The 25,812-nt window shown below is 41.7% G+C and overlaps 1 protein-coding gene and 1 long non-coding RNA gene across 3 annotated transcripts; one reads left to right on the forward strand and one right to left on the reverse strand.

The window, feature by feature from the left end:
• Positions 1–972: 972 nt before the first annotated feature.
• On the reverse strand, positions 973–19,704 carry KLHL7 (kelch like family member 7). The gene is made up of 11 exons (XM_081164631.1): positions 19,320–19,704; positions 16,756–16,858; positions 14,820–14,913; positions 14,449–14,573; positions 13,564–13,739; positions 12,202–12,376; positions 9,255–9,397; positions 6,492–6,732; positions 4,790–4,991; positions 4,226–4,323; positions 973–3,010 (listed from the first exon to the last, which is right to left on the reverse strand). Exons 1-11 carry the CDS (start codon positions 19,437–19,439, stop codon positions 2,727–2,729), a joined length of 1,761 nt encoding a protein of 586 aa, XP_081020757.1. The 5' UTR covers positions 19,440–19,704; the 3' UTR covers positions 973–2,726.
• On the forward strand, positions 9,270–16,533 carry LOC308570226. 2 transcript variants are annotated; one of them, XR_014001002.1, is made up of 4 exons: positions 9,270–9,409; positions 9,839–9,886; positions 10,291–10,460; positions 16,330–16,533. It is a non-coding gene; the product is annotated as an uncharacterized lncRNA (long non-coding RNA). The 2 variants fall into 2 exon arrangements; XR_014001003.1 differs by lacking the exon at positions 16,330–16,533 and having other exon boundaries at positions 10,291–12,302.
• Positions 19,705–25,812: the final 6,108 nt, after the last annotated feature.

The raw sequence follows: 25,812 nt of genomic DNA on the forward strand, positions 1-25,812 counted from the left end.
TGCACTAGAGTTTAGATAGGTGTCTTTTTCAAACCACGCCTTCAGCTGTCAAAGAACAGCGGTATGAAATAGCAGAGATTAACCTTAATGAAAAGCAATGTGCACTGGAAGTTGGCTTCCATATCTACTACTTCCAATGCTAACACACACTTGAAAGTACCGTAACCTTCATGCACCTTGATTTCTATTCCTCACAACTCTATTGGCAGCATTCAAAAAGGTTGTTAAATGAGAAAAGTGTACAATAAGAGCACCCACAGATATGTGTTTGCTCCTAAGTTCTAGGTTTTTTTATTTAATGTATTTTTTTACTATTACTAAAATTCAAAAGCAGGTTAAATTAAAAATACATAATAGAACAGCAGAATAAAATATGCAAAAACCAATAAAATCATCATAGGCAGCAGATTTACCCAAACACCTGGGTGAACTACTCTTCAACTGGTACCAAGAGTTGGTGCCACTTGTATTTGAGAAGCAAGTGAATTCAAGGCACCTGTAACAAGAATCCTTTTTTCCATGTCAGCACATATTGAATTCCAGGCAGATGTGGCACAGTCAAGGCAGCATTCCACATCAATCTTAATGTACAGGCAGGCCTATTTGAAAGCAGACACTCTTGTCAAGTATTCTATTCCTTATTCGATTCTATGTACTACTTCATTGTCAGCCCTACAAATTGCTGCCTTAAAGAGTTTCTTCCTCTACTTGTGTATTCATAAAATTTGCTTAGATTTCTTTTCTATCTTTTAATATGGACTCTCATATTAGAATGAACTTTTCCTTGAATGAAGAATACAATTGGGAAAGGGCTGGAACTTTCTGGCTCTTCCCAGCCAAATTAAATTTGACAGATCTTTTCTTACCAAAGATAATGCTACTGATTTTCCCTAAAAGATAGTCCAGGTTATGGAAATAAAGTCTCTTCACATATTTTAACATGGACTATTAAATGAACACTTCATGACCACCTTAAGAAAAACATATTTATTTAACAAAGTTTACTGACAACAAGCCTCACTGAGGTATGTTTCCCCAAAAAATTGCTTCTACTTAGCAAAAGTAATCAGTAGGCAAGGTTTATCAATACATTATTTGTTAATACACAAAAACAGTCCAATAAAACTTGTTGCACCGAGTCCATTTACTAAGAACTGACAATGAATCCGTTTTGTCACACAATGTCTAGTTTCGTAACAGGGATATATCTAGAATTAAGGAAAATGAGTTTTCATACTGGATGGTCCATATTTGGACTGATGGAAGTTAAATGTGCACTATATGGGAACCCCCTTTAAAAACAAAAAAGTTAAAACTAGCATCTGCTAGATTTAAGTTTCTTATTGATCAAATTATTCAATTTTTGGCAAAAGGTTTGATGAGGGAAATACTTTAAAACATAATATAAAAAATGTGTTTCAGATTTTTTTTAAAGACCCAACATGAAAAAATAGTCATTTTAAATATTAGACTTGCATCACTCTGCAGGTATGTGTATCACTTTAACATAGTATTAAAGGCAGTATTACAAAGTATACAAAAATGTACTTTAAATAATATAGGATGTTCTCAACCTAAAGCACATATTATACCCCAAACGTGTTTTTGCACAAGTCATAAGTCGTTCACTTTATCACATGTAAACTTATGTCAATCTTTTTACAGGACACACTATGCAGTTTTTGGAACTTTAGGTGCATATTAAATCAGGCATGTAAAAATGGTATGAATTTTGATCTACCCCAATGAGAAGGAGGAACTGGAAGGAACAGACATTCTAAACAAACTTATTTCCTGGGTTTTACTTCGGCTACCCTACACTTATTAGACTGCAATTAGGGACAACACCAATGAATGGAAATTGCCTGGGCAAGTTTAGTTCCACTCCAACTATTCCTAACAACACATTTACTTTCTCCTGTAAATGAACAGCTGCCTTCTAGTATGTCTAGGTAGGACTCCTGTAGAGAGGTGCAGTTTGTACCCTCATCTGCACAGTAAATATTTTAGGAAGTAGATGCACTAATGAAAAAGCATCATATCCCATGCACATGGCGGACAGGACATAGTGGAAACATACCACAGGTTTGTACCTTTGCACAGATGGCATTAAGAACATGGAGGAGGGAGTAACTGCCTGTTGCCAGTCACCATTCTAGTTGCGTGAAAGATGCTCATATAAGATATGCCCCTAGTTATCTGAGCCTGCTCAGTACCAGAAGAAGGTGCATAAATAGTTAGAAAGCACTCAGTAACTTTTCACTCAGTAACTGGATACCATCCTGTGGGGGACCTGCATTGAAGTAATGCAGTATCTCTCTTTGTAGAACAGATGTTTCAGCAGAACAGATGTCTGAGCAAAGTTACTCCAACTAATAGGGTTTGTTTCTTTCATTTTTGCTACCTGAAGATATTAATTATTTCAAACTCTGAAAAATGAAGGTTACTAAAAAATAATAATCTCTTGTTGGAATATTTCACAATATACTTAGCAGAGTTTGTGGCAAAACTGCACACATGCATCTTAAGGAAACTTCATGTGTCTTCAATCTAGGGTTGTAGATTCTTGAGTTATTTCAAAAAAAAAAACTTTGACAAGCAAATCCACCTTATACACATAGTGGAGATAAAGTGAAGGATTTCATCAAAAAAAATTCTGTAGTACCGACATCTTGACAAGATGAAATTGAAATGCAGAAACATCATAAGTAGCAATCCTGAAATCTTCATGTTTCTAGTGTCTCCTCATTTGCTCCGCAAGTATCAACTACACAGATTAAACAGCTGGTCACTGGGAAAGCACGGACTTTAGAGTTGGCTATCCATTTATCAGTTTCAGTATTATATTCAAGGATGTGTCCCAAACGACCTACACCCTGAAAGCCTGCTAAGACATAAACTATGGAACCCACAGCAGCACATTTTACAGTCACACCTTTCCATGGCATGGGAGAGACCATCTTCCACTCATTCACTTTAATGTCATAATATTCCACATTGTCTAAGCCACCTTTAAAGAGAAGAGAAAACACACGGATAAGTATCAACCATGATTTCTCAAACTTCCAACATAGTGATCACTTGAGATACAGAATCCTTCCCAAATTGAACTTCCTCTAGTATGGTGAAGTAAAAGCAATAGCTGCAAGGATGGTTTGAAAAATTTAGCATCTAAAATTATCTGGGACTTAATAACTGAGGAAAGGAAACAAAATCCAAGGTTTGAAAACAAGATCAAAGTTATCGCAGGGTGATAATAATTCAAAATTTACAGTGCAAGCCTTCTAAATGTCTACTTAGAAGTAACTGCCATTGAATTCAATGGCACTTACTCTGAGGTACGTAGGTATAGAATTGTTCTCTTAAAAGTCTCAATTTCCACTGCTTTAAGGAGAAATTATTTTAATTTTCTATATAAATGGTATTTAACCCTATGTATAGGACAATCCCACAGACACAGGTGGCACTGTGGGTTAAACCACAGAGCCTAGGACCTGCTGATCAGAAGGTCGGCGGTTCGAATCCCCGTGATGGGGTGAGCTCCCGTTGCTCGGTCCCTGCTCCTGCCAACCTAGCAGTTCGAAAGCACGTCAAAGTGCAAGTAGATAAATAGGTACCGCTCCGGTGGGAAGGCAAATGGCATTTCTGTGCGCTGCTCTGGTTCGCCAGAAGTTGCTTAGTCATGCTGGCTACATGACCTCGGAAGCTGTACACCAGCTCCCTCGGCCAATAAAGCAAGATGAGTGCCGCAACCCCAGTGTTGGCCACGACTGGACCTAATGGTCAGAGGTACCTTTACCTTTACCTTTATAGGTCATCCCAGTCATGATGGATATATGCTTTGTAGATGGCTTTCATATATGGGAGAGTATGTAAAATTACAGTGTACTGGTAGAGAAGTGTTTATTTTTAAACAATACTCTACATGTGATACCATTAACAGCAAAACTGCAGGTCTTGACAAGTCTGGTCAAACAGCAAACATCTCATATTCACTCTTGTAGTGAGGCATGACTGCAAGACTCCTTCCACTAACCACCCTAAAAAACATGCAGAGACACAGCTCATTCTGCCACTAAGCTGGTGGTCCAACAATCTTCACCAGTCAGTTGACTTGAAACTCACATCCATTCAAAGCTGGCCAATTTTGAGAAGCTGTAGCTGGCACAATTATTTGTACATCTTACCTCTAGCACAGCAGATTTTAATAAAAATTATCAATTACCTAAGCCATTCTGTCCCCCAACGGCAAATATTTTGTCTTTCACAAACACAAGTCCATGATTTTTTCGGGCTTCAAGCATCGGACACAACTCTGTCCACCTGAAAATATTTAAAGCATGTAATTTTAAAAACATGTTCACTCAATTTCATACTATGAGCAGTTCTTTTTCCATCAAGTATGGTAAATACCAAAGTTGCAGAGAAGGGAATTTATAGTTAACTTATGATTTAGTTCCACTATTGCGAAAGCATGCCAGAGGAACTGTCAGTTAAAATGGAGCACAGATCTAAGCTAATTTTGATTGCTTAAAAGCTCTTGCTCCTTATAAAAATACATTACATAATAAACGGTAGAACAATATTAACAACAAACAAAATTCACAGCATCTGAAATATCTAAAAGGCTTTAAAACCCAATTTAAAAGTTTTAACTGCCCTCCTAATGCAAGCAGTGAAAGAGCCTCACAAATCTGCCAGGGAAGGGCACTCCAGAAGAAGTTGCATTTGTGTAATTGGCCTGTAGATGGTTAAACACACAATAAAATTGATTGAAATCAATACATACGTTTCTGTTGCTGGATCATAAACTTCACAGGAATTCAAGACTCTTCCAGAAACATTGTTTCCTAAACTTCCTCCACATACGTATATGAGACCATTTGCCTCTACCATCCCATGACTGCATCGCTGAGTCAGCATACTGGGCTTTGTGTGCCAACTTTCTGTTCTGGTATCATAGCATTCAAACAAATATAATGCAGAATTTCCTTTAAATAAAGAGACAAGCAACCTGATTTAGAGAATATTTGGAGATTCTATGAATTACATGCAACACTGCAATAAGGTCATTGTTGTAATTTGTCTTCTAGTGCAGCAGTTGAATGCTTCACAAGACACTTCAAGCTGTACGGTTTTAAGGTTATGTTTTCCAAAACAAGATACGTGATCCTATATACAAGCAACCTTCCTGTGATACTGATAATCCTTTAAAAAAATTTATTTTCTGTGCCATGTGCATCTAAAATATATACAATTCAGGGAACAAAGTCTTCCTTTGCAGCAATAGCATAATCCACATGGAACTGCCCATTTGCTGATATCACTACTCACAGTCCTGCTCTGAATGCCCTGGTATCAGAGATTAAGCAGGTGGATACCTGGTATACTCCTCTCTCAGTGCTGGTGCTCAGACTTTGCAATACCCTTTCAGAGATGTTGACTTGGCATTCTCTGTCTTATCCTTTCAGCTCCAAGCCAGTTTTTTTCAGGCAAGCACTTAAGGAATGGAAGGAAGAGAATGAAGCAGTTCCTCCTTTACTGTTTAGCTGATGTTAAATCTATGAATGTGTTCTGTTTGGCATTTTAGGTTTTGGCTATTTTTGTTGTTTGAATCTTTGCTACCTGCTCTGGCTTTCTTAGATAGAAAGACGCCACATAACACAGCACTGGTGTTTACTTTTTGAACGTGAATAAATACCGAAAAGGTTGGAGACCTTCTCTCACAAAGCAAAGATGGCAGCAAAGATAGAACCACAGAAGGAAGACACTTTCCCCATAGTGAGCGCAAACTGGCAAAACCATTAGGAAAGGTGGACTGAGCTTCACTTGCCGCAACAGTCCAATAGATCTGTACTAGAGATACACGTTATGAAGCAAGTTTGCCTCATAAACTTGGAGAAATGAATTTGCAGGGGAGAACCAGTGGGCATTTAATCTATCCCACACATGTTCATTATCCCTTGCAAATGCTCACTATCTATGATGTCCCAACTGTAGTATTTTCTGAGCTGTCCCACAAAAATACAAGTGGACATAGGGTTGCAGCCTGGGGGTGAGGTAAACCATGAACTCTTGCTATCTGTACCAGTTGTACTGTAAGTTACAGATAAATGTCAGATATATACAGTACTTTCATTTCCAGATTTAGGTGGCTAAATGAAGCTGATATGACAAATATCCCTTCTAAAAATACACAGTTGTATCCAATACCAGTCATACTAAGACTAGTCCTATTGAAATTCAGGGGCATGACTAACTTAGGTCCATTAATTTCAAAGAGTGTATTCAGAGTAGAACTTAGTTGGATACAGTTCACTGATTTTTTTGTTTTTTGCTCTATGTTTTAAGGCCCACATTGGATAAGATGGCTTCTGAGTTTTGGCAGCGAGTGCCATTTCTTTTTTAAAGTAAAATTCAATGACAACATTAGGATGCCACACACGACTTCTACTTTACAGACCCACCAGCAGACCCTTCGAGTGTCTTACCTACTTCAGAACCACCAGATGTATATATTTTACCCTCTGCTGCACAAGCTGCAAGGCTATCCCGAGGTGTTGGAGGCCCCAGCTTGGAATACCAGCTGTCTTTCACAACATTGTAACAGTCCATTCGCTTTATAGGAAAAAGTTGGGAGCCGCCCAAAATATAAACCACGTTGTCCCAGAAAACACAAGCTGCATCCCTCCGCTTTTCAAAGGGACATCGGATGTCTGTCCAGCTGTAATCCTGTATGAGAAAAGATAGAGGTTTGGGAGAGAATACTGCGCTGTGTAAATTCTTCAGAATTCTGAGACCATTGTTATTTATTTGTCCAGTGAAGCTGGTGTGGCATACATGGTTCTTCCCCCTGTCCATTTTACCCTCAAAATTACGTTGCGGGGTAATTTAAGTTGACAGATAGTGACTCTCAAAGTCATAGAAGCTTTATAATGAAGTAAGGACTTCAACTTGCATGCCCCTCGTCTTAGTCCAACACTCTAACCACTAGGCTTTTATAAAAATGGACAGTACCTTGATAATAGTAGTACACCACATTTGTATGTTGGGAAGCGATGTGGAGAAGAGCCTGGAAAGCTGTCTGCTATCTAGCTCCTGGTATTCTCCAAGTGGCCTTTCCCAACCAACTGCCACTACAAAGGCTGATTCAGGAACCATTTTGCTCTGACAGGAGTTTTAGTTTTCACAATTTTTTTTCTCCCCTTGTAGCATGTATTTGCTATTTCACTGCATAGCTTTGATTGATTTTAATGTTTTATGCAAACCGCTTTATGATGTCTGCCTGAAAAGTGGTGTACGGTATCTTAAATAAATAAATAAATAAATGTGAGTTTACGGAACGGTGGAAAACTCGTTTGCATGTATTACAGCGGGTGTTGAAAAAAATGGGGCTTAGATCTAATAGGCCACTGTTACCGTCTTTACCACTGTTTTATTATAGGTGGAATCCTGTCTGCAGCGGACACACTGCGCAGACATCATAATTATTGAAAACTTCCTTCACACCCATTTGCAGAGATTAACTATGTTAATGTGTTATCTTCACATCTTCCCTACACTTGGGGCATCAACAATAATTAACTGGAGGATAGGGGAGGAGAGGAGGGCAAAAGTAACCAACTGAGAATCTGTTTTGAGAAACTCCTGGCTGTTATTAGTTGGCTTGATTTTAAAATTCAATAGATAAATGGAGTCAAGAAAGAGAACAGAACAATACAAAAAAGTGTTTAGAAGAAAATAGCAGATCTTAAGGAATAGAATCAGATAAAATAGAACTAGGGAAAAATTGTTGTCATGGCAACAAAGAGCTCATTCTCCATGCTACAAATGATATATAATGTACCTTCAATTGGTTTACCTGTAATAAACTACTAATGGTGCTGCAAAAAACACCAGCAGAGTCATCAGTAGGGTTGAAACATGTATACAAACACAGCCAAATTTGAGCAACTGGGATAAATTAATGGAAATTAATGCACATTCCAAGAACCAGATAGTTACAAAAAGCAGCAAAAAGCAGTAAGGTCCTAGCCATATCACAGTCAAAGTACAAGAGAACACTACATTCTTTAAAACTGCTTTTTAATTGTAATTTTTTATTTTTTTAAAAAAATGTTTTAAACTGTTTTATGGGGTTATTCAGCTGTTTATGTTTATATTTTGTTTATGTATTGTGTATTTTTATATTGTAATTTTATCTTGTGAACCATGAGACCTGTGGGTATAGGGTGGTATATAAATTTAATTAATAATCATAATAATATTGCCTGAGCCAGCATACCTGTGTATCCCCTGCTGTATCAAAAACCTCAGGTATAAATAAGATGATCATCTAAACAAGATTCTATTTACCTGCACTATCTCAATGGGATGTTCATTCATGTGCTTTTCTCAATCTGGGTGCAGTTAGTCACATGAAAATATATTTTAAAACAACTGATAGAACATTTATCTGCCAATATGTTGAATATGTGAGTTGGAAAAAACTGACATTTAAAAATATAGTCAATAATCATTATAGCTTTCTAGTCCAGCAACATCTTGCACTAGCAGAGGCTGACAGAACATCTTCAAAAGATAGCAAGCATAAGATGACAATTCAGTAACTCCCACCCCAATAGACATTGCTGAGGCACCACAGCAAGGATTCTGAAAGCCATGAAACAAGTAACTAATGCTCACTTTTAGGTTGTTCAAATAAGAGGGGCCTTCACTCCCACAAAGCATCCTTCTGACAGACTACTCCATTTGCTGAAAGGATCACAAGAGGGGGATTTATTGGGCTTGGAGGACATACTTCCTCTCAGACCAGCTTTCCCCATTTCCCCATGTGAGTTTTCACAGGATTCAAATTTGTTACTTTGATAATGATCAACTATTTGGGGATTTTAATTTATAAATGACTATACAAAATAGAAATCTATTTCTAGCAACAATGAAAGTCCATACGTAAGTGTAAGAAACATTAAAGTTGCCATAGAAACCTCAAAAACCTCAAAATAGCTCTGCACTACAGAAAGTTCCCTGTATCATCTAGCTATCCCTTATTACATTGTTCCTTACAACTTGTCCTCCCACAATTTAACAACAAAAACGCTTGTTTTGTGAAATCTCACAAGTGCAAGAACAAACTAATTTTATATCTATTCTCATATCTATATCTGTAGTGATGAAACTGGTTATATAATGAAAGAGATGATGAATTTTTCGGCTACACACTATCTGTTGAAATTCTGAAAGATCAGAGCTACCTTTGGATTAAAATACCGACATGACTGCGGCTGTGAGCCACCAAACAAGGCAATGCGGTAATCGTGCTTTTTTCTTCGCGGGCGAGTGCCATCCACCAACTCTTCTCTGTCCTCTGGAGAAAGCAGATGGTATCTCATGCCACCTAAACCAGAAGGTATACACAATGATTCCATGTAATTCTAAGAGAAATCTCTGTTTTCAAAGCAAGGATAGACAAAAATTAAAGAGGAGGGAAAAAATAAAAGTCTGTTTTCAACCATTTTTCAAAAATCACATGCAACCTCTGAAATGCAGAAAGGCTGCCACAAAAAAATGATGAAGTGTCTTTAAAACATGTTTCTATATTCACTGATATGTATAAAGTACCTGTACAGTGAGACAAACTGATTACCATGGAATAAACCTCTTGGAATATTATGCCACTGAGTATGTCATCAAATACACTGGGAAGAAACATCAACATCCAATATGTTTTAAATAATCAAAGCTTAGTATCTATAAAATATTTCTCACTACACATAAACAAGAACACAGCTTAAAGGTTTTATCCAGTCTTTCCTTCTTTTTCTTTCTTTTGACTTAGCATATACTTGAGAAGCAGCCTGGATCTGCATTGAAGACACAGATGGTGGTGCGTAGGTTTACTGTTCTTCAACAGAGAGAAATGTCATTACTCAGGCTATTTTTGTATAGATATTAATGTTCTTACCAATTATATCTGAAGCCTAAGAAATCTGAAACATACGAGCTGGTTTTAAAGGCATACTGATCCTTCTAATAACTATTTTTTTCAGGTATTAAGGTGGCCTCTGGTAATGAATACTCTGGTATCTTCTATTTTGCATCTTAAAGTGGGGCCCAGTTTATTGAAATAAGTTACTTTAGTGAAGAGGAGGGTGGGATGATTTGGTGGGGGTGTTTTCCTGGGGTTAGGTGAAAGGTGGATGGATGCTGGCTAGTCACCAACCCATGGCTGCAGTAATCAACAGAAGGAAAGGGGGAAGGAAGATGTTGATTATACTTGTCTTTGTACAGGATTCCCAGGATCATTGCTGCCATCCCCCCACTCATCCAAATAGGACATGCGGATCACAGAAAAATCCTAGAGCACTTTCTTCATCTTCACTCCAGCTGCAACAAAAAGTGCACAAGGGCACAAAGACAAACAAACTTGAACTTGTAGCTGAGGGAATTCTACAACCAAGGTGCCAACACAGAGAAGGCCTTCTACTATTATTAAGTGATGGGGAAAACTGGAGTCAGATCTTGGGAAATCTAAATTGATATAATGGGGAAGATGCAGTCCTCTAGATTCCCTGGTCCCAGACCATTTAGGGTTTAAAGGGCACACAAAAGAATTCAATTAGGCTCAAAAGCAAACTGAAAGATAGGTGAAGCCCTTTAAACACTGGAGGACTATGTTCACCGTAGTTGTTGGCATCTATCTCAGGAGACAATGGAGCAGTGTGCCTTTAGGGGTGAAGTCAAACCGTTGGAGAGATACGATGTCTGCTGTGGCTGTAGAGACTGATGCTGACTGGTTGTGCTGACTGTCTGTCTCTAGGTACTCGGTCATCTCCAAGGGATTTCCATGCTGGGGGATTGATATTACCATCATTCATGCCATGTTTGCATACCACTTTGTAACACAAGAGTTGGTCTGCCAATGGGCCCAGTGTCTGAAGCCAGCTCCCTGCAGAGCACATATTTGGGGATCCTGCCATCTTCCATTCTGTGGACATGACCAAGCCACTGAAGACTTTGAGACAGGAGTGCTGGGAATGTAGGCTTGGGAGAGCACATCTTTGAGATTCTGTCCTGTCATGAGATGTCCAAAATCTTCCTCATATAGCAAATGTGGAAGGCTTCTGGTGATTGTAAGTTGCCCACGACTCACTTCCATAAAGCAGCGTGCTCAACATGCAAACTGGGCTGCCTTGCTTCAATGGGTGCTTGGAGCCCAGAGTATCACTCGACAAGCACCAGGAAAACTACTGCACCAGCAGAACTACTGTTATACAAATCAATAGTGCAATTGCACTCAGAAAAGGGCAACCGTGATCAAGGGGATAGAGCAACTCCCCTGGGAGGAGAGGTTGCAGCATTGGGGCCTCTAGTTTAGAGAGAAAGCAAGTAAGAGGTGACATAGAAGTGTATAAGATGAACCATGGTATGGGAAAAATGGATACAAATAAGTACACACACCCCCATCTCATAACACAAACTCATGGACAACCAATGAAGCTAAATACTGAGGATTCAGGACAGACAATAGTAGTTCTTTACACAGTACACTGTTATGCTATAGACTTCACTCCCACAGGAGGCAGTGATGGTGACCAATTTGGATGGCTTTAAACTATGGTTATGTATGGAGGATAAGGCTATCACTAACCACAAAGGCTATGCTCTGCCTCCACAATTGGAGGCAGTATGCTACTAGTTGCTGGAAACTGCAGGAGGGGACACCACTCTTGTGCTCAGCTCCTGCTGTTAGGCTTCCCATAGGCAACTGGTTGGCCACTGTGAGAACAGGATGCTTGACTAGATGGGCAACTGGCCTGATCCAGCAAGCTCTTATAATTTTATGAAACTCTGAAGTGACCCATAACTGCTCGAAGCTGTCCTGTAACGACAAGGCATTTCCTTATTTTGGTATCCACTGTTCAAGGCTGTGACACACAAATGAGATTTTTGAAGTTGGGAGACTCTGGACCATGAAGCTCACATAGTCTGCAATTTATTAGACATCGTTCTAACTGCAGGAAATGGAATGCCGATATTAAGGGCTACTAGTCAGCTTTGATTCAGCTTCCTGGCACAGAGAGAACAGGGTTAATCCTACCTTTCTTTTGTATTTACATGCTAAAATGCATTTAAATGGAATAAGCAGTTCTTAAAGAAAAACTTTACAGAGAGTTGAGACAACATGGAAGATAAACTTACTGATAACCATTTTGAGGCACTCAGGGTTGTCCTGGATAAGTGGCTCCGCTTGTACTGTTTTACTGAGGAAATTCTTTGAAATTAAAGGAAACCTGACTTTAGCAAGAATGTCAACCATGTAAGGCTGACGGTTTGGCTCGTCATACTTCAGCCACCTGACGGCAGCATCATAAACCTAGAAATAAGAAAGAAAAATACATCTGTGTACTTACAGTAGCAGCCATCTATAGAACCAGGAACTTGATAGCTCAGCTGTTACAAAAAGGAAGTCTAATTTAGGATCTTCAAAGGGCTTTTAAAAATAATTACTTGCTATACCTTATATTGCCAGTTAGATGGGTTTAAGTCCCTCATTCAGGAATGGCTAAGAAGAAATCCCAAATTTAAAAGCTGCTTCTGATCTCCTGAGATAAAAAAATTCAGAGCCATGACTATTCAGAGTTGTGAAACTACAAGCAACAGCTGAACTAAGATAGACCAAGTTATTTTATGATAATTATTACAAAGTGAACATGCATGTGTAAATTGGAGTGAAATAACTCACAGGGCTGCCACTTACCTGGAAAACAAAATTTTACTTCTAACATATTTCAGCCACTGAAACAATTTTTATGTCCCCCCCACACTAAATGGGATCCACCACACTGAAAGGATCTAACTTTGTTTCAGTGAAAGTTTACACTTTCTTGAAGCAATTAGATAATGTGGAAAAATCCCAGATATAGTAGTAGCTATGCTAATACCTTTCGGTCCTTCATAGTAACTACTCTCAATGTTTTTAGAAAGAGTCGCTTCAACTGTCAAACATTACACCATGATATACAAGAACGAGACAGAAAACCAACTACAAAACTGAGAAAACGCCACAAATAGCAAAAAGGAGGAAAAAATACCAGATGCCAGAAAGTCTCAATCTGTTTTGGAACAAATCTTTCATTGAGGGCACTTTTTAAACCGCATTTCTCATAAAAAATATAGGATACTATAGTGACTCCTACTTCAAGCACCTGATGTTCCAGCCTTTTTTCCTGCCAAAAATTAATCAAATACTGATCCTTTAGTTTTGATGCAGTTAAGCACTCCCATATTTGAGGCCCTTCTGTTTTTCACATTACAACTCCCCATGCCACTTTGAAGGCTGCTCCATTAAGTCATTGGACTTCATGGGGAGATGAGACCTGAAAAGCTGGAGAATCTGGTTGGAAACTCATACAGGTACTAAAAGTTCTGCCAGCAATTATTTGCATTCCACTTTTTACAGGAAATGTTTCCACACAGATTGCATATTTACAGCAAGATAGCTAAAAAAAAGCGCCTTATCTCAGATGCAAGACTAAAATAGCTATGAAACTGGACCCTCACCTGATCTTCTGCTCTTACAGTTAGTGTGTCTTGATTCAGGAGATGTGTTACACGTTTAACATCTAGCTGCAGAAACTCATCTGTCTTGTAAACCTCTGTGAAATGCTGGTGGATAAAGTCATCTGCAGTAGCCTTGAGCTCTGGGCAGTCAAGACACTCTGCTAACACACTTATACCTAGTGCAAGATAGTAAAAGATTATGAAAAGATGTTTAAAATTCATGAAAAAGCATATTGGTTGGAATTAAACTTTGTGCTCTTACGAATGTTACATCTGCACAAGCATTGCAGCTTGATAGATGGAATGCTCACTCTTGCCCCCACCCTTTTGCTGTTCTGGGGGTTATCCCAATTCCCTCCAGCCAGTTTCTGGGCAGGCGTGGGAGAAGTAGAGGGGGGAAGCCCCCTTGCGCAGAGTTTCTGTTGACAGAGCAGAATGCTGCCCATTTCTTTTTTATGTGAAATACCATGTTATTAATAATTTAATATAAGTTTCTTCTCTTCAGTGGCAAAAATAATGACCCAAATAGTTATCTTGAGAAGTAACATAATTGATGAAATCTATGAATTTGTCATGCTCTAAGTACTAGAGAGACAATGATGTCATGTTAGCAACTTGGAAGAAAGACTTTAACAGTAGTCACATTCTATAGAAGACAATAGTTCAGTCTGGCTTATCTGAAAGCTAATCAGAGCTGGCAGGCACTGTAGCAGTACTATACACATGACAAATACATTTTCAAATCATAAAACTTGTTTTCCAGTAGAATACATGAAATGTATCATTAGCAAGACTGTCCTAAAAATGAAATAATCAAGGACCCAAAGCACCAATTTTGAAATATATCAAGAGTTCTTAGAAACAATATAGAGAGTGCCATCTTACCAAGACAATTTGAAGCATCAACTTGCTCTTTTAAGAAGTCCACACACATTTTTTTCACAGGTTCAATTTGATATTGATTTGCAGCATCTAACAATGACTGGACATTGTTGCTGTTTACGGAAATTCTGAAAAAAGTAGCAACATTACTATGACCAACACATTTTCAACAAGAACTGGGAACATGACAACACACATAGCTAGATTAAATTAGGATTTTCAACCACTAGAACAGCAACACAGTATGTTACAGGCAGATACAGTAGTACCTGTTGAACAAATAATTAAAATAGCATTAATTCACTTAACAGCTTTTCTGGGCTTCACATGAAGCTATCTGATGGGCAGATATTAAGAGTTATAAATAAACCTACCTTGCAGTATAAGCAAACTCCACAAGCTGTTCAATAATATCTGGCTCTGCATCTTTTAACTCCACTTCGTAAGACTTTGATTCAATCATATTTGCTGCAATTAGATACATAACACCATCATCTAACCTGAACAACAATTCCATCCCTGCACCCACATTTCAAAGGACCTGCTGCTCTAATTTAAGGGGGGGGACAGTTGCAATGGAAGTTGTTAAGCGAACTTCAAGACAATCGCAGAGATCAGTTACAAAATGAGCAACAGAACCTAGAATTGACCAAGCTGGTATCTAGATTTAAATGTATTAACAACTGTTTTCCTAATTCCGTATTACTTATAGAAATCTTATTTACAGAAAAACAAGTACACTAAGAATAGGTGTATCAAGAACTTCTGGTCTCACAAAACTACATCCCAGTCTTACATACATTTCAACCCAGCACAAGGTAGGAATGGGAACCTGTGGCCTTCCTGTTGGACAACTCCCATCATCCCTCACTATTGGCTGTGCCAGCTGAGGCTGATGGGAGACAGTCCAAGAAGATCTGGAGGACTACAGGTTTCCCTATCCTTGATGTAAAAATTAAAAAAGAAAAAACAGACCAATCCTAGTCACACTTCAGTGCACTGCACTTAAGTTAGTACCATGGTATTCTCAAATTGCAGACAAAGCTGCAGAACTCTACCTCTATAGGAAAATTCTCCAAAACGTTTAATTAGAAAAGATGAATTAGTGTGGTATGAATGAGTTCTGACCTTAGAAACATCTGCACCTAAAGTTAGATAAAAAGAGGACACCTTCTTTTCCTCTAGAGCCGATTTTTAAAGACATTTAAATATTAAGCTTGGAGGTCGCAAATATGCCAGTCTCTCTAAAGCAGGTGTATTTTTGGCAAGTCTTATTATATACTGACTGCATGTGTGAGAGAGTTTTAGGAAGACAAGTGGAAAATCAGTGGCTTCACATGTAAGACATGGTAAGTCAGTGTGTGGCTTACTGTGACCACACATACATACTGGCTCCCACCGAGACCATGGATGCTTTACTCCTCCCTAGACATTTTAGGTCAGTGCGGTGGCAGTTAAGCCATGTTTTTGCTAAGTGTGTTGTCTGAATCTGGGGCTGTTTTTAACACCTGTCCTCAAGCATCATCTGTGGCCAAAGCTTGTCCTTTGGCTACAAGTCATGATTGAGGAGAGACCTGAACTATGATCCACGGGTTGGATGACACACTAAGCCAAATCTTGGTTTAGCTGCTGTACCAACCTAAAAAGCCTAGGAAGAAGCAAAGTGGCTGCAATCGTCTTCTTGGGAGACAGTATATTCATGCTAAGCCATGGTTTGGCTTAAAGCTGTTCTCCTGCATGGTGCTACTAAACTTCACTTGGGCTGACAGTTGGTCCAGCAACAGAGATGAAAGACAAGGAAGAAATATCACTGTAAAGATAACTGGACAAGATTCAAGAGTTTCTACTTATATGTTATTAAACCAAATCTGCCTTTCTTTGCAGACCCGCAATGTTATCAACTCAGTACATAAGCTTGTTGCCAAATGGTACCTTGAATCTACTGCAAGTTGCCGTTACCACAATGGAATGTCTTATCTGCCGGGGGTTGGACTAAATGACCCTCGAGGTCCCTTCCAACACTACAATTCTATGATTTCAACTAACTGCTTGGCTGTAGCTTGCTCTTACAACAATCCACTTGTCCCAGTATGCAAGAAAGAGAAACACACAAAGTGGAAATTGTATTAATTATGGACTAAGGCAGAGGTTTTTTAATTGCGGTCGCCAACCTGGAGCCCAGAAATCTCCACATAGTCGCAACTGAACCTGTGCCAGTAGCAAAATGCTCCTGGCTAATTTTGAACACTGCTGGTTAGTAGATGATGATGATGATTTAAACCAGTAGAAGTTGAGTAGCTGAAGACTTACTGGTAAACATCAAGTTAAAGAAGTGACTTGCTGAAGCAAGTACAACACGATGAGCTGGGATCTTCCTTTCCTGGACCATGAGAATGACATCACAGAGTGTTTTCTAGCACAAAAAAGTCAAAATGATGACAAAACATGTAATATTTCATAATTTCAGAGAAATGTGTAGAAAGTCTTTTTTTTTTGCTAGTGACCTACAGAAATGTACAACAAACACTATTGAAGACAAAATCACCATTTTTCAAAGGAGCTCAAGGTAATGTATGTGCTTCTTCCTATCCTCATTTAATCCTCATAACAACCCTGTGAAGTAGGTTAAGCTGAGAGGCAATGACTGGCCCAAGTGCATCCATTGAGCTTCATGGCGGCAGGAATTCAAACTCTGGTCTTGTAACTGAATTACATTTACAATATGAACAATTACAATTTTGCTGCTCTTCAGCTCCAAGTATGTGAGATTTTTGCATACAGTTTGGCAAACCCTACATTGTAAAGCTATGCCTATCTACTCAGAAATAATTCTTAGTTAGTTTAATAGGGCTTACTTCCAGGTAAGCATGTAGAAGATTGCAGGCTTAATACTGTAGCCAGCAACACATACTTAAAATAGCATTCATTGTCCCAAATGCTTATGGGAGGTCTAAATAGAAACAACTTGAACATTTGCTTCTTTATTGTCATTTCCACAATAGACCAAAATAGCAGAGTGACTAATGTGTTAGTTAAGTAGCTTTTAAATGAGACCAGGGTCCTAAAAAGTACTCTCTGCGTATACTTTAATGGATGCTCTCATTATTCTGTCTTCATTTAAAAGCTGCTGAACTAATTTCTAAAGGTAGAAAAGGTAGAAAAAGAAAGACATTGACAATTATTTTTCTCTGTTGTGGAAATGACAATGAAGGAAACTTAATATTTTCCAGTTGTCTCCATTTAGACCTCCAACTATTTGGGAGAAAGACTACCATTTAAGTGTTTATATTTGCTAGAATATTAGCAAATGTGTGTAGCATTTTTAACTTGAAATATAGATAAGCACCTCAAGGCAACTGAACAAGAGCAAAGCTGTTACTGAGCTAAAATATGTAATAGATCTTAAAATTGGTACAGTGGCAGTTCTAGCAAGTAATGACAATACAAATCACCACTAAAGCAGATTATGAAGAAAATTGGTTGCATTCAACTCAGTGTAGACCCATTGAAATTAATGTCCATTACTTGGGATTAATTGTAATAGGTCTACTCTGAGCAAAAGGTGAATACAAGCCACAGGTTAGCAAGGCAAATATTAAGCCTCATAGATCAGTAGACTGGTACTACCCAAACACATCTGTTAAGTACACGATTGAACTAGCAGTTTTCACCCCAGTTTCATAGTCATGCACTAGTCATCTTCACTGAGCACACGACTAACTTGTACCTTCTGGAAGGGGGCTGAAGGTGAAGGTGTTACCTCCAACCACTATTTCCACTACAGCTTGCCAACATTTGTAACGCTCCAACCCCTACAGCCTGTTAACAGTTGTTCTGGTATAGCTTTCCTGCACAAAAAGATAGCTATTAACTCCTATGCCAGGCACAGGCAAACTAGGCCCTCCAGATGTTTTGGGACTACAACTCCCATCATCCCTGACCACTGGTCCTGTTAGCTAGGGATGATGGGAGCTATAGTCCCAAAACATCTGGAGGGCCGAGTTTTCCTATGCCTGTCCTATGCTGTTGTGATCACCTTTCTGTATCTCTAGAATACTATCCACTTGGGTGACATATGCTAGAGATAAAGGAAGATGAATCTGAATTAAGTTTACACATTTGCCAGGGTAACAGAAGTTGGGAATATTCTCATTTTCCCCCAGTGCATCCTTGTGGGTGGAACAACAAAGAGTTACACCAGATAAATGAGCAAAGAATGCAACCGGGTGGTCTTGGCTTCACATCAACTGCTCTGTGTACCAGAGATCCATTGCAGCATGGTAGTGCCCAAATATAAGGGACTGCACTACAAATCCCGAGGCTGCTCTCAAATCTCGCCTCTAACAGGAACTCATCAGGTAGTCAAGTTACAAGAAAGGAGATTCCTTCTCAACACACGGATTCCGTGACAGTAAGATCTGTCAGTGAAAGTCTCCCTCGAGAGGTTGTGGGCTCTCCTTCCTTGGAGAGGTTGGATGCCCATCTGTCACAGATGCTTTAGCTGAGATTCCAGCATTGCAGGGGGTGGGAGTAGATGATCCTTGGGGTCCCTTCCAACTCTACAATTCTGATTCTTAGGCAAGGCGTCATCTGTGAGCCTCGTCAGCCTTCCTCCACCTCTGCAATATGGGAGTCCTGACTGGCCTACTTTACAGGACTGTTGCAAACAGCCACAAAACAATGCCAAGCACTTTGTGTTAGCTGTGTCCCCCCTGCCATGGGTTTCTCCTCCTACAACTCCTCCGGGCTCACAAATGCCCGGGTGCCAGGCTCGTGGTCAACACCATGGGGGGGGGGGAGATAGAAACATGTTCCTATTGGACCCCACAGGTCAAGGAGCCCTAGGAGGCCGGTCACCCCACACCCCGCCTTACTTGCTTCCTCATGGTGTTCATGACCCCCATGAAGCTGGCCAGCAATTTGGCTTCTTCCCGGGCGGCGAGTTTCTTCTCCGTCTTCTTCTTGTTGCTCTTCTCCGACGCCGAGGCCGCCATGCTCCCTTCCCCTTCCCTCGCCACGAACCGAAGGCTTCCCCAACCGACGCCCGGTCATAAACGGCAGTCAGCCAGGCTCCAACGGCCAACGCGAAGCGGCAGCCCCGGCCTCGCTCTGCGGAAGAAAAGGGTCTCCCTCCGCCCAGCAGTTGCAGGCCCTCTTCCTACACCCCCAAATATAGGCTCCCCTGGCCAATCAGGAGGCAGCTCGCGGACTCGCTGTCCGCCAACACAAGTCCGCCCCTTCTCGGGAGCCGGCGAAGATTCAGCGGGTGGGAGAGGTAAACAAAGAAGGAGCCGGCGCGCCGTGACGTCACGCCGAAGCGCACGACCTGCCCGAGACAATGAGAGCGGGGGACGTGAGGAGGTGGAGAGTTGTGGGTAGGCGCCAGGTGCGCATGTGTGGATGTGGGCAGGTTGGTCCTTGAAGCGTGTCAAAGCAAAGACTCCTCGAGTCTTCCCGAGGAGGGTGGGTCGCTCAGTCGCCCAGTATAGAAACACTCAGGATTGTAGAGATACGCCTCTTTCGTAAAGGAGGTGGCTCGGCAGAACACAGGAAAAGCACTGGCCGGCCTGTGGTGTGCGCTGCCTGCCGGAGGCTCCGCTCCCTTGTCCCCGTAGATGGTGCTGTGGGTTAAACCACAGAGCCTAGGACTTGCAGATCGTAAGGTCGGCAGTTCGAATCCCCGTGATGGGGTGAGCTCCCGTTGCTCGGTCCCAGCTTCTGCCAACCTAGCAGTTCGAAAGCACGTCAAAGTGCAAGTAGATAAATAGGTACCGCTCTGGCGGGAAGGTAAACGGCATTTCCGTGCGCTGCTCTGGTTCGCCAGAAGCAGCTTAGTCATGACTCGGAAGCTGTACGCCGGCTCCCTCGGCCAATAAAGCGAGATGCGCGCCGCAACCCCAGAGTCAGCCACGACTGGACCTAATGATCAGGGGTCCCTTTACCTTTACCTTAGATGGGAATGGCAGGGGTTGAAACCAGGACCATCTTCTTTGGCATGAGAAGTACGTGCAGATCATCTGAATGCATACAGTGATCCAGATGTGGAGGAGGAGGAGGAAGGGCAACATCTATCCCCAGTAGGGGCTGAGCTGGGAGCAGAGGTTTAAAACTCCAACCACCCCAGCACCCTACTTTTATTCTTGGAGGGAGCAGGTGGCACTGTGGTCTAAACCACTGAGCCTCTTGGGCTTACCGATCAGATGGTCGGTGGTTTGGATCCACTTGACGGTGGTGACCTCCTGTTGCTCTGTCCCAGCTCCTGCCAACCTAGCAGTTTTAAAGCATGCCAGTGCAAGTAGATAAATAGGAACCACTGTGGCGGGAAGGTAAACGGCATTTCCGTGTGCTCTGGTTTCCGTCACAGTGTTCCATTGCGCCAGAAGCTGTTTAGTCATGCTGGCCACATGATCCGGAAAGCTGTCTGTGGAAAGCTCCCTTGACCTGAAGCAAGATGAGCGCTGCACCCCATAGTTGCCTTTCATAGAATCATAGAATCATAGAGTTGGAAGAGACCACAAGGGCCATCGAGTCCAACCCCCTGCCAAGCAGGAAACACCATCAGAGCACTCCTGACATATGGTTGTCAAGCCTCTGCTTAAAGACCTCCAAATAAGGAGACTCCACCACACTCCTTGGCAGCAAATTCCACTGTCAAACAGCTCTTACTAATGTTCTTCCTAATGTTTAGGTGGAATCTTCTTTCTTGTAGTTTGGATCCATTGCTCCATGTCCGCTTCTCTGGAGCAGCAGAAAACAACCTTTCTCCCTCCTCTATGTGACATCCTTTTATATATTTGAACATGGCTATCATATCACCCCTTAACCTCTTCTCCAGGCTAAACATGCCCAGCTCCCTTAGCCGTTCCTCATAAGGCATTGTTTCCAGGCCTTTGACCATTTTGGTTGCCCTCCTCTGGACACGTTCCAGTTTGTCAGTGTCCTTCTTGAATTGTGGTGCCCAGAACTGGACACAGTACTCTAAGTGAGGTCTGACCAGAGCAGAATACAGTGGCACTATTACTTCCCTTGATCTAGATGCTATACTCCTATTGATGCAGCCCAGGATTGCATTGGCTTTCTTAGCTGCCGCGTCACAGTGTTGGCTCATGTCAAGTTTGTGGTCAACCAAGACTCCTAGATCCTTTTCACATGTACTGCTCTCAAGCCAGGTGTCCCCCATCTTGTATTTGTGCCTCTCTTTTTTTTTTGCCCAAGTGCAATACTTTACATTTCTCCCTGATAAAATTCATCTTGTTTGTTTTTGCCCAGTTCTCTAATCTGTCAAGGTCGTTTTGAAGTGTGATCCTGTCCTCTGGGGTGTTAGCCACCCCTCCCAGTTTGGTGTCATCTGCAAATTTGATCAGGATGCCCTTGAGTCCATCATCCAAGTCGTTGATAAAGATGTTGAATAAGACCGGGCCCAAGACAGAACCCTGTGGCACCCCACTAGTCACTCTTCTCCAGGGTGAAGAGGAACCATTGATGAGAACCCTTTGGGTTCGGTCAGTCAGCCAGTTACAAATCCACTGAGTGGTAGCATAGTCAAGACCGCATTTTACCAGCTTCTTTACAAGAATATCATGGGGCACCTTGTCGAATGCCTTGCTGAAATCAAGGTAGGCTACATCCACTGCGTTCCCTTCATCTACCAGGCTTGTAATTCTGTCAAAAAACGAGATCAGGTTAGTCTGACATGACTTATTTTTCAGAAATCCATTCTGACTATTGGTGATCACAGCATTCCTTTCTAGGTGCTCACAGACTGTTTGCTTAATGATCTGCTCCAGAATCTTCCCTGGTATTGATGTCAGACTGACTGGGCGATAATTATTTGGGTCCTCTCTTTTCCCCTTTTTGAAAATAGGGACAACATTTGCCCTCCTCCAGTCTGCCGGGACTTTGCCTGTTCTCCAGGAATTCTCAAAGATGACTGCCAGTGGTTCTGAGATCACATCTGCCAGTTCTTTTAATACTCTTGGATGCAGTTCATCTGGCCCTGGAGACTTGAATACATCTAAACTAGCCAAGTATTCTTGTACTATCTCCTTAGTTATTCTGGGCTGTGTTTCCTTTGCTGAATCATTTGCTCCAAATTCTTCAGGTCGGGCATTGTTTTCTTTATCAGAGAAGACTGAGGCAAAGAAGGCATTGAGGAGTTCAGCCCTTTCTGTGTCCCCTGTTTGCATTTCACCATCTTCTCCTCTAAGCCTTTGACTGGACTTAACTGTCCAGGGGTCTTTTATCTACAGTGGTACCTCAGGATGCGAACGGGATGCATTCAGGAGCCCCGTTCGCATACCGAACGGGATCCGTTCCAGAGCCCCGTTTGCATCCCGAATGGAACGCAAGACGCGATGGTGCGTCTGTGCGTGCGCCATTTCGCTGCTTCCGCACATGCACGTGACGTCATTTTGAGCGCATGCGCGAGCGGCGAAAACCAGAAGTAACACGCTCTGTTACTTCCGGGTTGCCGCAGAGCGCAATTCGAATGCGCTCAACCCGAAGCACATTCAACTCGAGGTATGACTGTATTTTTATTCTTCCTTCTTTCTGCTGCTGCTGCCAAAACCAGTGGGGTCTTGGGCCCCTCAGAAAAATATTGTTACAGCCAGTGCTATTTTTCTAGAAAAAGAGGTGCCAGAACTTACCACGAACACCTCCCTTGTTCTCTTATAATGGCAATGGTGCCCACCTGAGAGGTAGGTGCAGGAACTGAGTTCAAGTGAGTTTTGGCCGCAGAAAAGCCCTGGTTACAGCTACCCCAATCTCCAACCAGCGGTGCAAGATTCCATGGATTGCAGGTGTGCTTACCAGCATCTGTGTTCCCTTTTGGGACAATGGGGCACAACAGAGATGTGGTCCCTTTATCACATATACAGGCCAACAAGACCAATCCCCCCCCCAGCCCGACAACATGCGAATCAATATGGCTAACGTAACTCAATTCCTTGGGCCCTCTGATCTCTCGCTCCGCCAGCAAAAATAAAACACCACGCTGGTCATGCCAACTTGGATTACATAGTTGGTATAGAGTCAGAGATAGGTGGGACTAGTGGCCCATTTGTTCTGGTTGATACGGATAACTTTTAGCTTCTACAACCTGAAGTTATGGACTATCAACTAGGAGGCGTGCAGTTCTTCCTGGATGATTGTCCATCCTGGCTGGTGATGTCTGCCAGAGCTGGGCTGGGTGTGTGATCTCAGAGGTCCTCCTGGATCTCTCAGAGGCTTTCAATATCATAGATTCTAAATCAGCTGACTGGGTTGGGCCACAGGTTCTGCTATGATTTGGAGTCTTCTGTCACGGAGCCAGATCCAATTGCTACTCCAAGACATTCAACAGATGGATTGGCATCAGTGCTAGGAACTCACCAACCCTCTCTACGAGGGCAGCAGCCATTGCTATTGAAGCTGCTGTGCCGGATATTACCACCTGCCCATGGGCATAGCCAGGGAGGGGCACCTGCCCCCCTAAATCAATAAAAATACATAGCAAACTAAGGTTCTGCTGCCCCCAACAAAAGGCTGCCGCCCTTAACAAATATCCTGGCTATGCCCATGCACCTGCCCCATGCAAAACGGTTGTGTAAAGTACTTGATTGGAGTACACCTTGGAGAGCTGACCACATCTCCCTAGTGCACCTGCACAGAGCTGTAGTAGTAATCGGCTTGAAGGGATTTTGGGATGTTGTTTTACCTGTTGTGTGATACAAATCTCTGCTTGCATCATAAAAGCTAAGCTTGGAATTGATGGTATCATTACACAAAATTTATCTCTTTGAGGTCCTCTCCAGTGGCATTTTTTACAAAGTTGAATGCAGTTACTCCTCAGATGGCTGCAAGGTATTTATTTAATATATTTCTACCTCTCTTTTAGGGTGACCATCACACGGTGATTTTAAAAAAGTGTTAAAAACAATTGAACAAGATTCAGACAGCAGAGGATCAGGAGCATGCAAGAGGATCAATAGAATGCTGGGTGAATTTATAGTTTTAAAAAAGTATTCTAGGACTGCATAAAGACCACAAGAGAAAAGGTCCAGGCAAAGAGAGCCAAGTGGGGTTGCATAAACTACTGTGTGCACATTTCTAGCAGTAAAAGGCAGGGTGGTTTTTCCCTCATCTGAAGTCAAAACCTGCTTTCACCAGTAGATGTCATTATAGCAGTGGTAATAGAGATATAACTCTTATACGATAGCCTGGTGAAATAATGAACTTAGCCAAATAAATTAAAAAACCAAAAAAGTTTTTGTTACAAACCTGTTGCTGGATTAATTGAGATCACTCTTTTTTTTTAATTGAGCAAAACATTTGTACTCAGATAGGCTAACAAATTAATTGACCAAATGTTGCAGCCCTGATTCTTTATATTTGCATGAGTGTTGTACATGCAAACTGTTCAGTGGCACAACGGGTCAATGTGCCTGGCTGTTAACCAGAAGGTTGGTGGTTCGAGCCCACCGAGGGACGGCTGGATTCCTGCATTGCAGGGAACTGGCCTGGACGACCCTCGGGGTCCCTTCCAACTCTACAGTTCTATAATTCTGTGCAAGACTCCATTCCCTGCACTAGTGTGTGACAGGTAAGGGACTGGAGGAGGTGCTGGTAAATTGACTTATCTCCTGGAATTCCACCAACACACAAAGAGCAACACAAGGCCTTTGGAGAAGCCAGTAAGCCAGGTGTGAGGAACTTTTGAGCATCTAGATGTTGCTGAACTACAACTCCCATCACCCCTGACCATTGGCCATGCTTGCTGGGTCCTGTGAGGAGTTGTAGTTCAGTAAGTAACACCTGGAGAGCCAAGGTTTCACCACACCTGCAGTAAGGCAGCAACTACAATGCAACAGCACTATGACAATTTTGTAATAAGCTTGTTTGTCTCCACTCCATAAGCCCTTACACTTGAGCCAGTGTGGTGTAGTGGTTAAGAGCGGTAGTCACGTAATCTGGGTAACCGGGTTCGCGTCTCCGCTCCTCCACATGCAGCTGCTGGGTGACCTTGGGCCAGTCACACTTCTTTGAAGTCTCTCAGCCCCACTCACCTCACAGAGTGTTTGTTGTGGGGGAGGAAGGGAAAGGAGATTGTTAGCCGCTTTGAGACTCCTGAAGGGGAGTGAAAGGCGGGATATCAAATCCAAACTCTTCTTCTTCTTCTTCTTCATCTATCCATTACCCCGCCCACCGCGAGAATCCATAATAATAAAGGACTCCTGGATGGTTAAGTCCAGTCAAAGGTGACTATGGGGCTGTGACGCTCCTCTTGCTTTCAGGCTAAGGGAGCTGGCGTTTGTCCACAGGCAGTTTGCCAGGTCGTGTGGCCAGCATGACTAAACTGTTTCTGGTGCAACAGAAACCAGAGCACAT

Source organism: Podarcis bocagei (assembly GCF_964188305.1).
Source record: "Podarcis bocagei genome assembly, chromosome: 12".
NCBI lineage: Eukaryota > Metazoa > Chordata > Lepidosauria > Squamata > Lacertidae > Podarcis > Podarcis bocagei.

Bases quoted from the DNA above. Each gene is read 5' to 3' on its own strand.
- KLHL7 (XM_081164631.1), bottom strand. From the start codon at position 19,439: ATGGCGGCCTCGGCGTCGGAGAAGAGCAACAAGAAGAAGACGGAGAAG. The intron at 9,398-12,201 runs GTAAGTTTATCT...CTTCTGGTTTAG, and splicing joins GTGCCTCAAAATGGTTATCA to GTGGCATGAGATACCATCTG. The intron at 4,992-6,491 runs GTAAGACACTCG...CTTTATTTAAAG, and splicing joins ATCTGGTGGTTCTGAAGTAG to GAAATTCTGCATTATATTTG.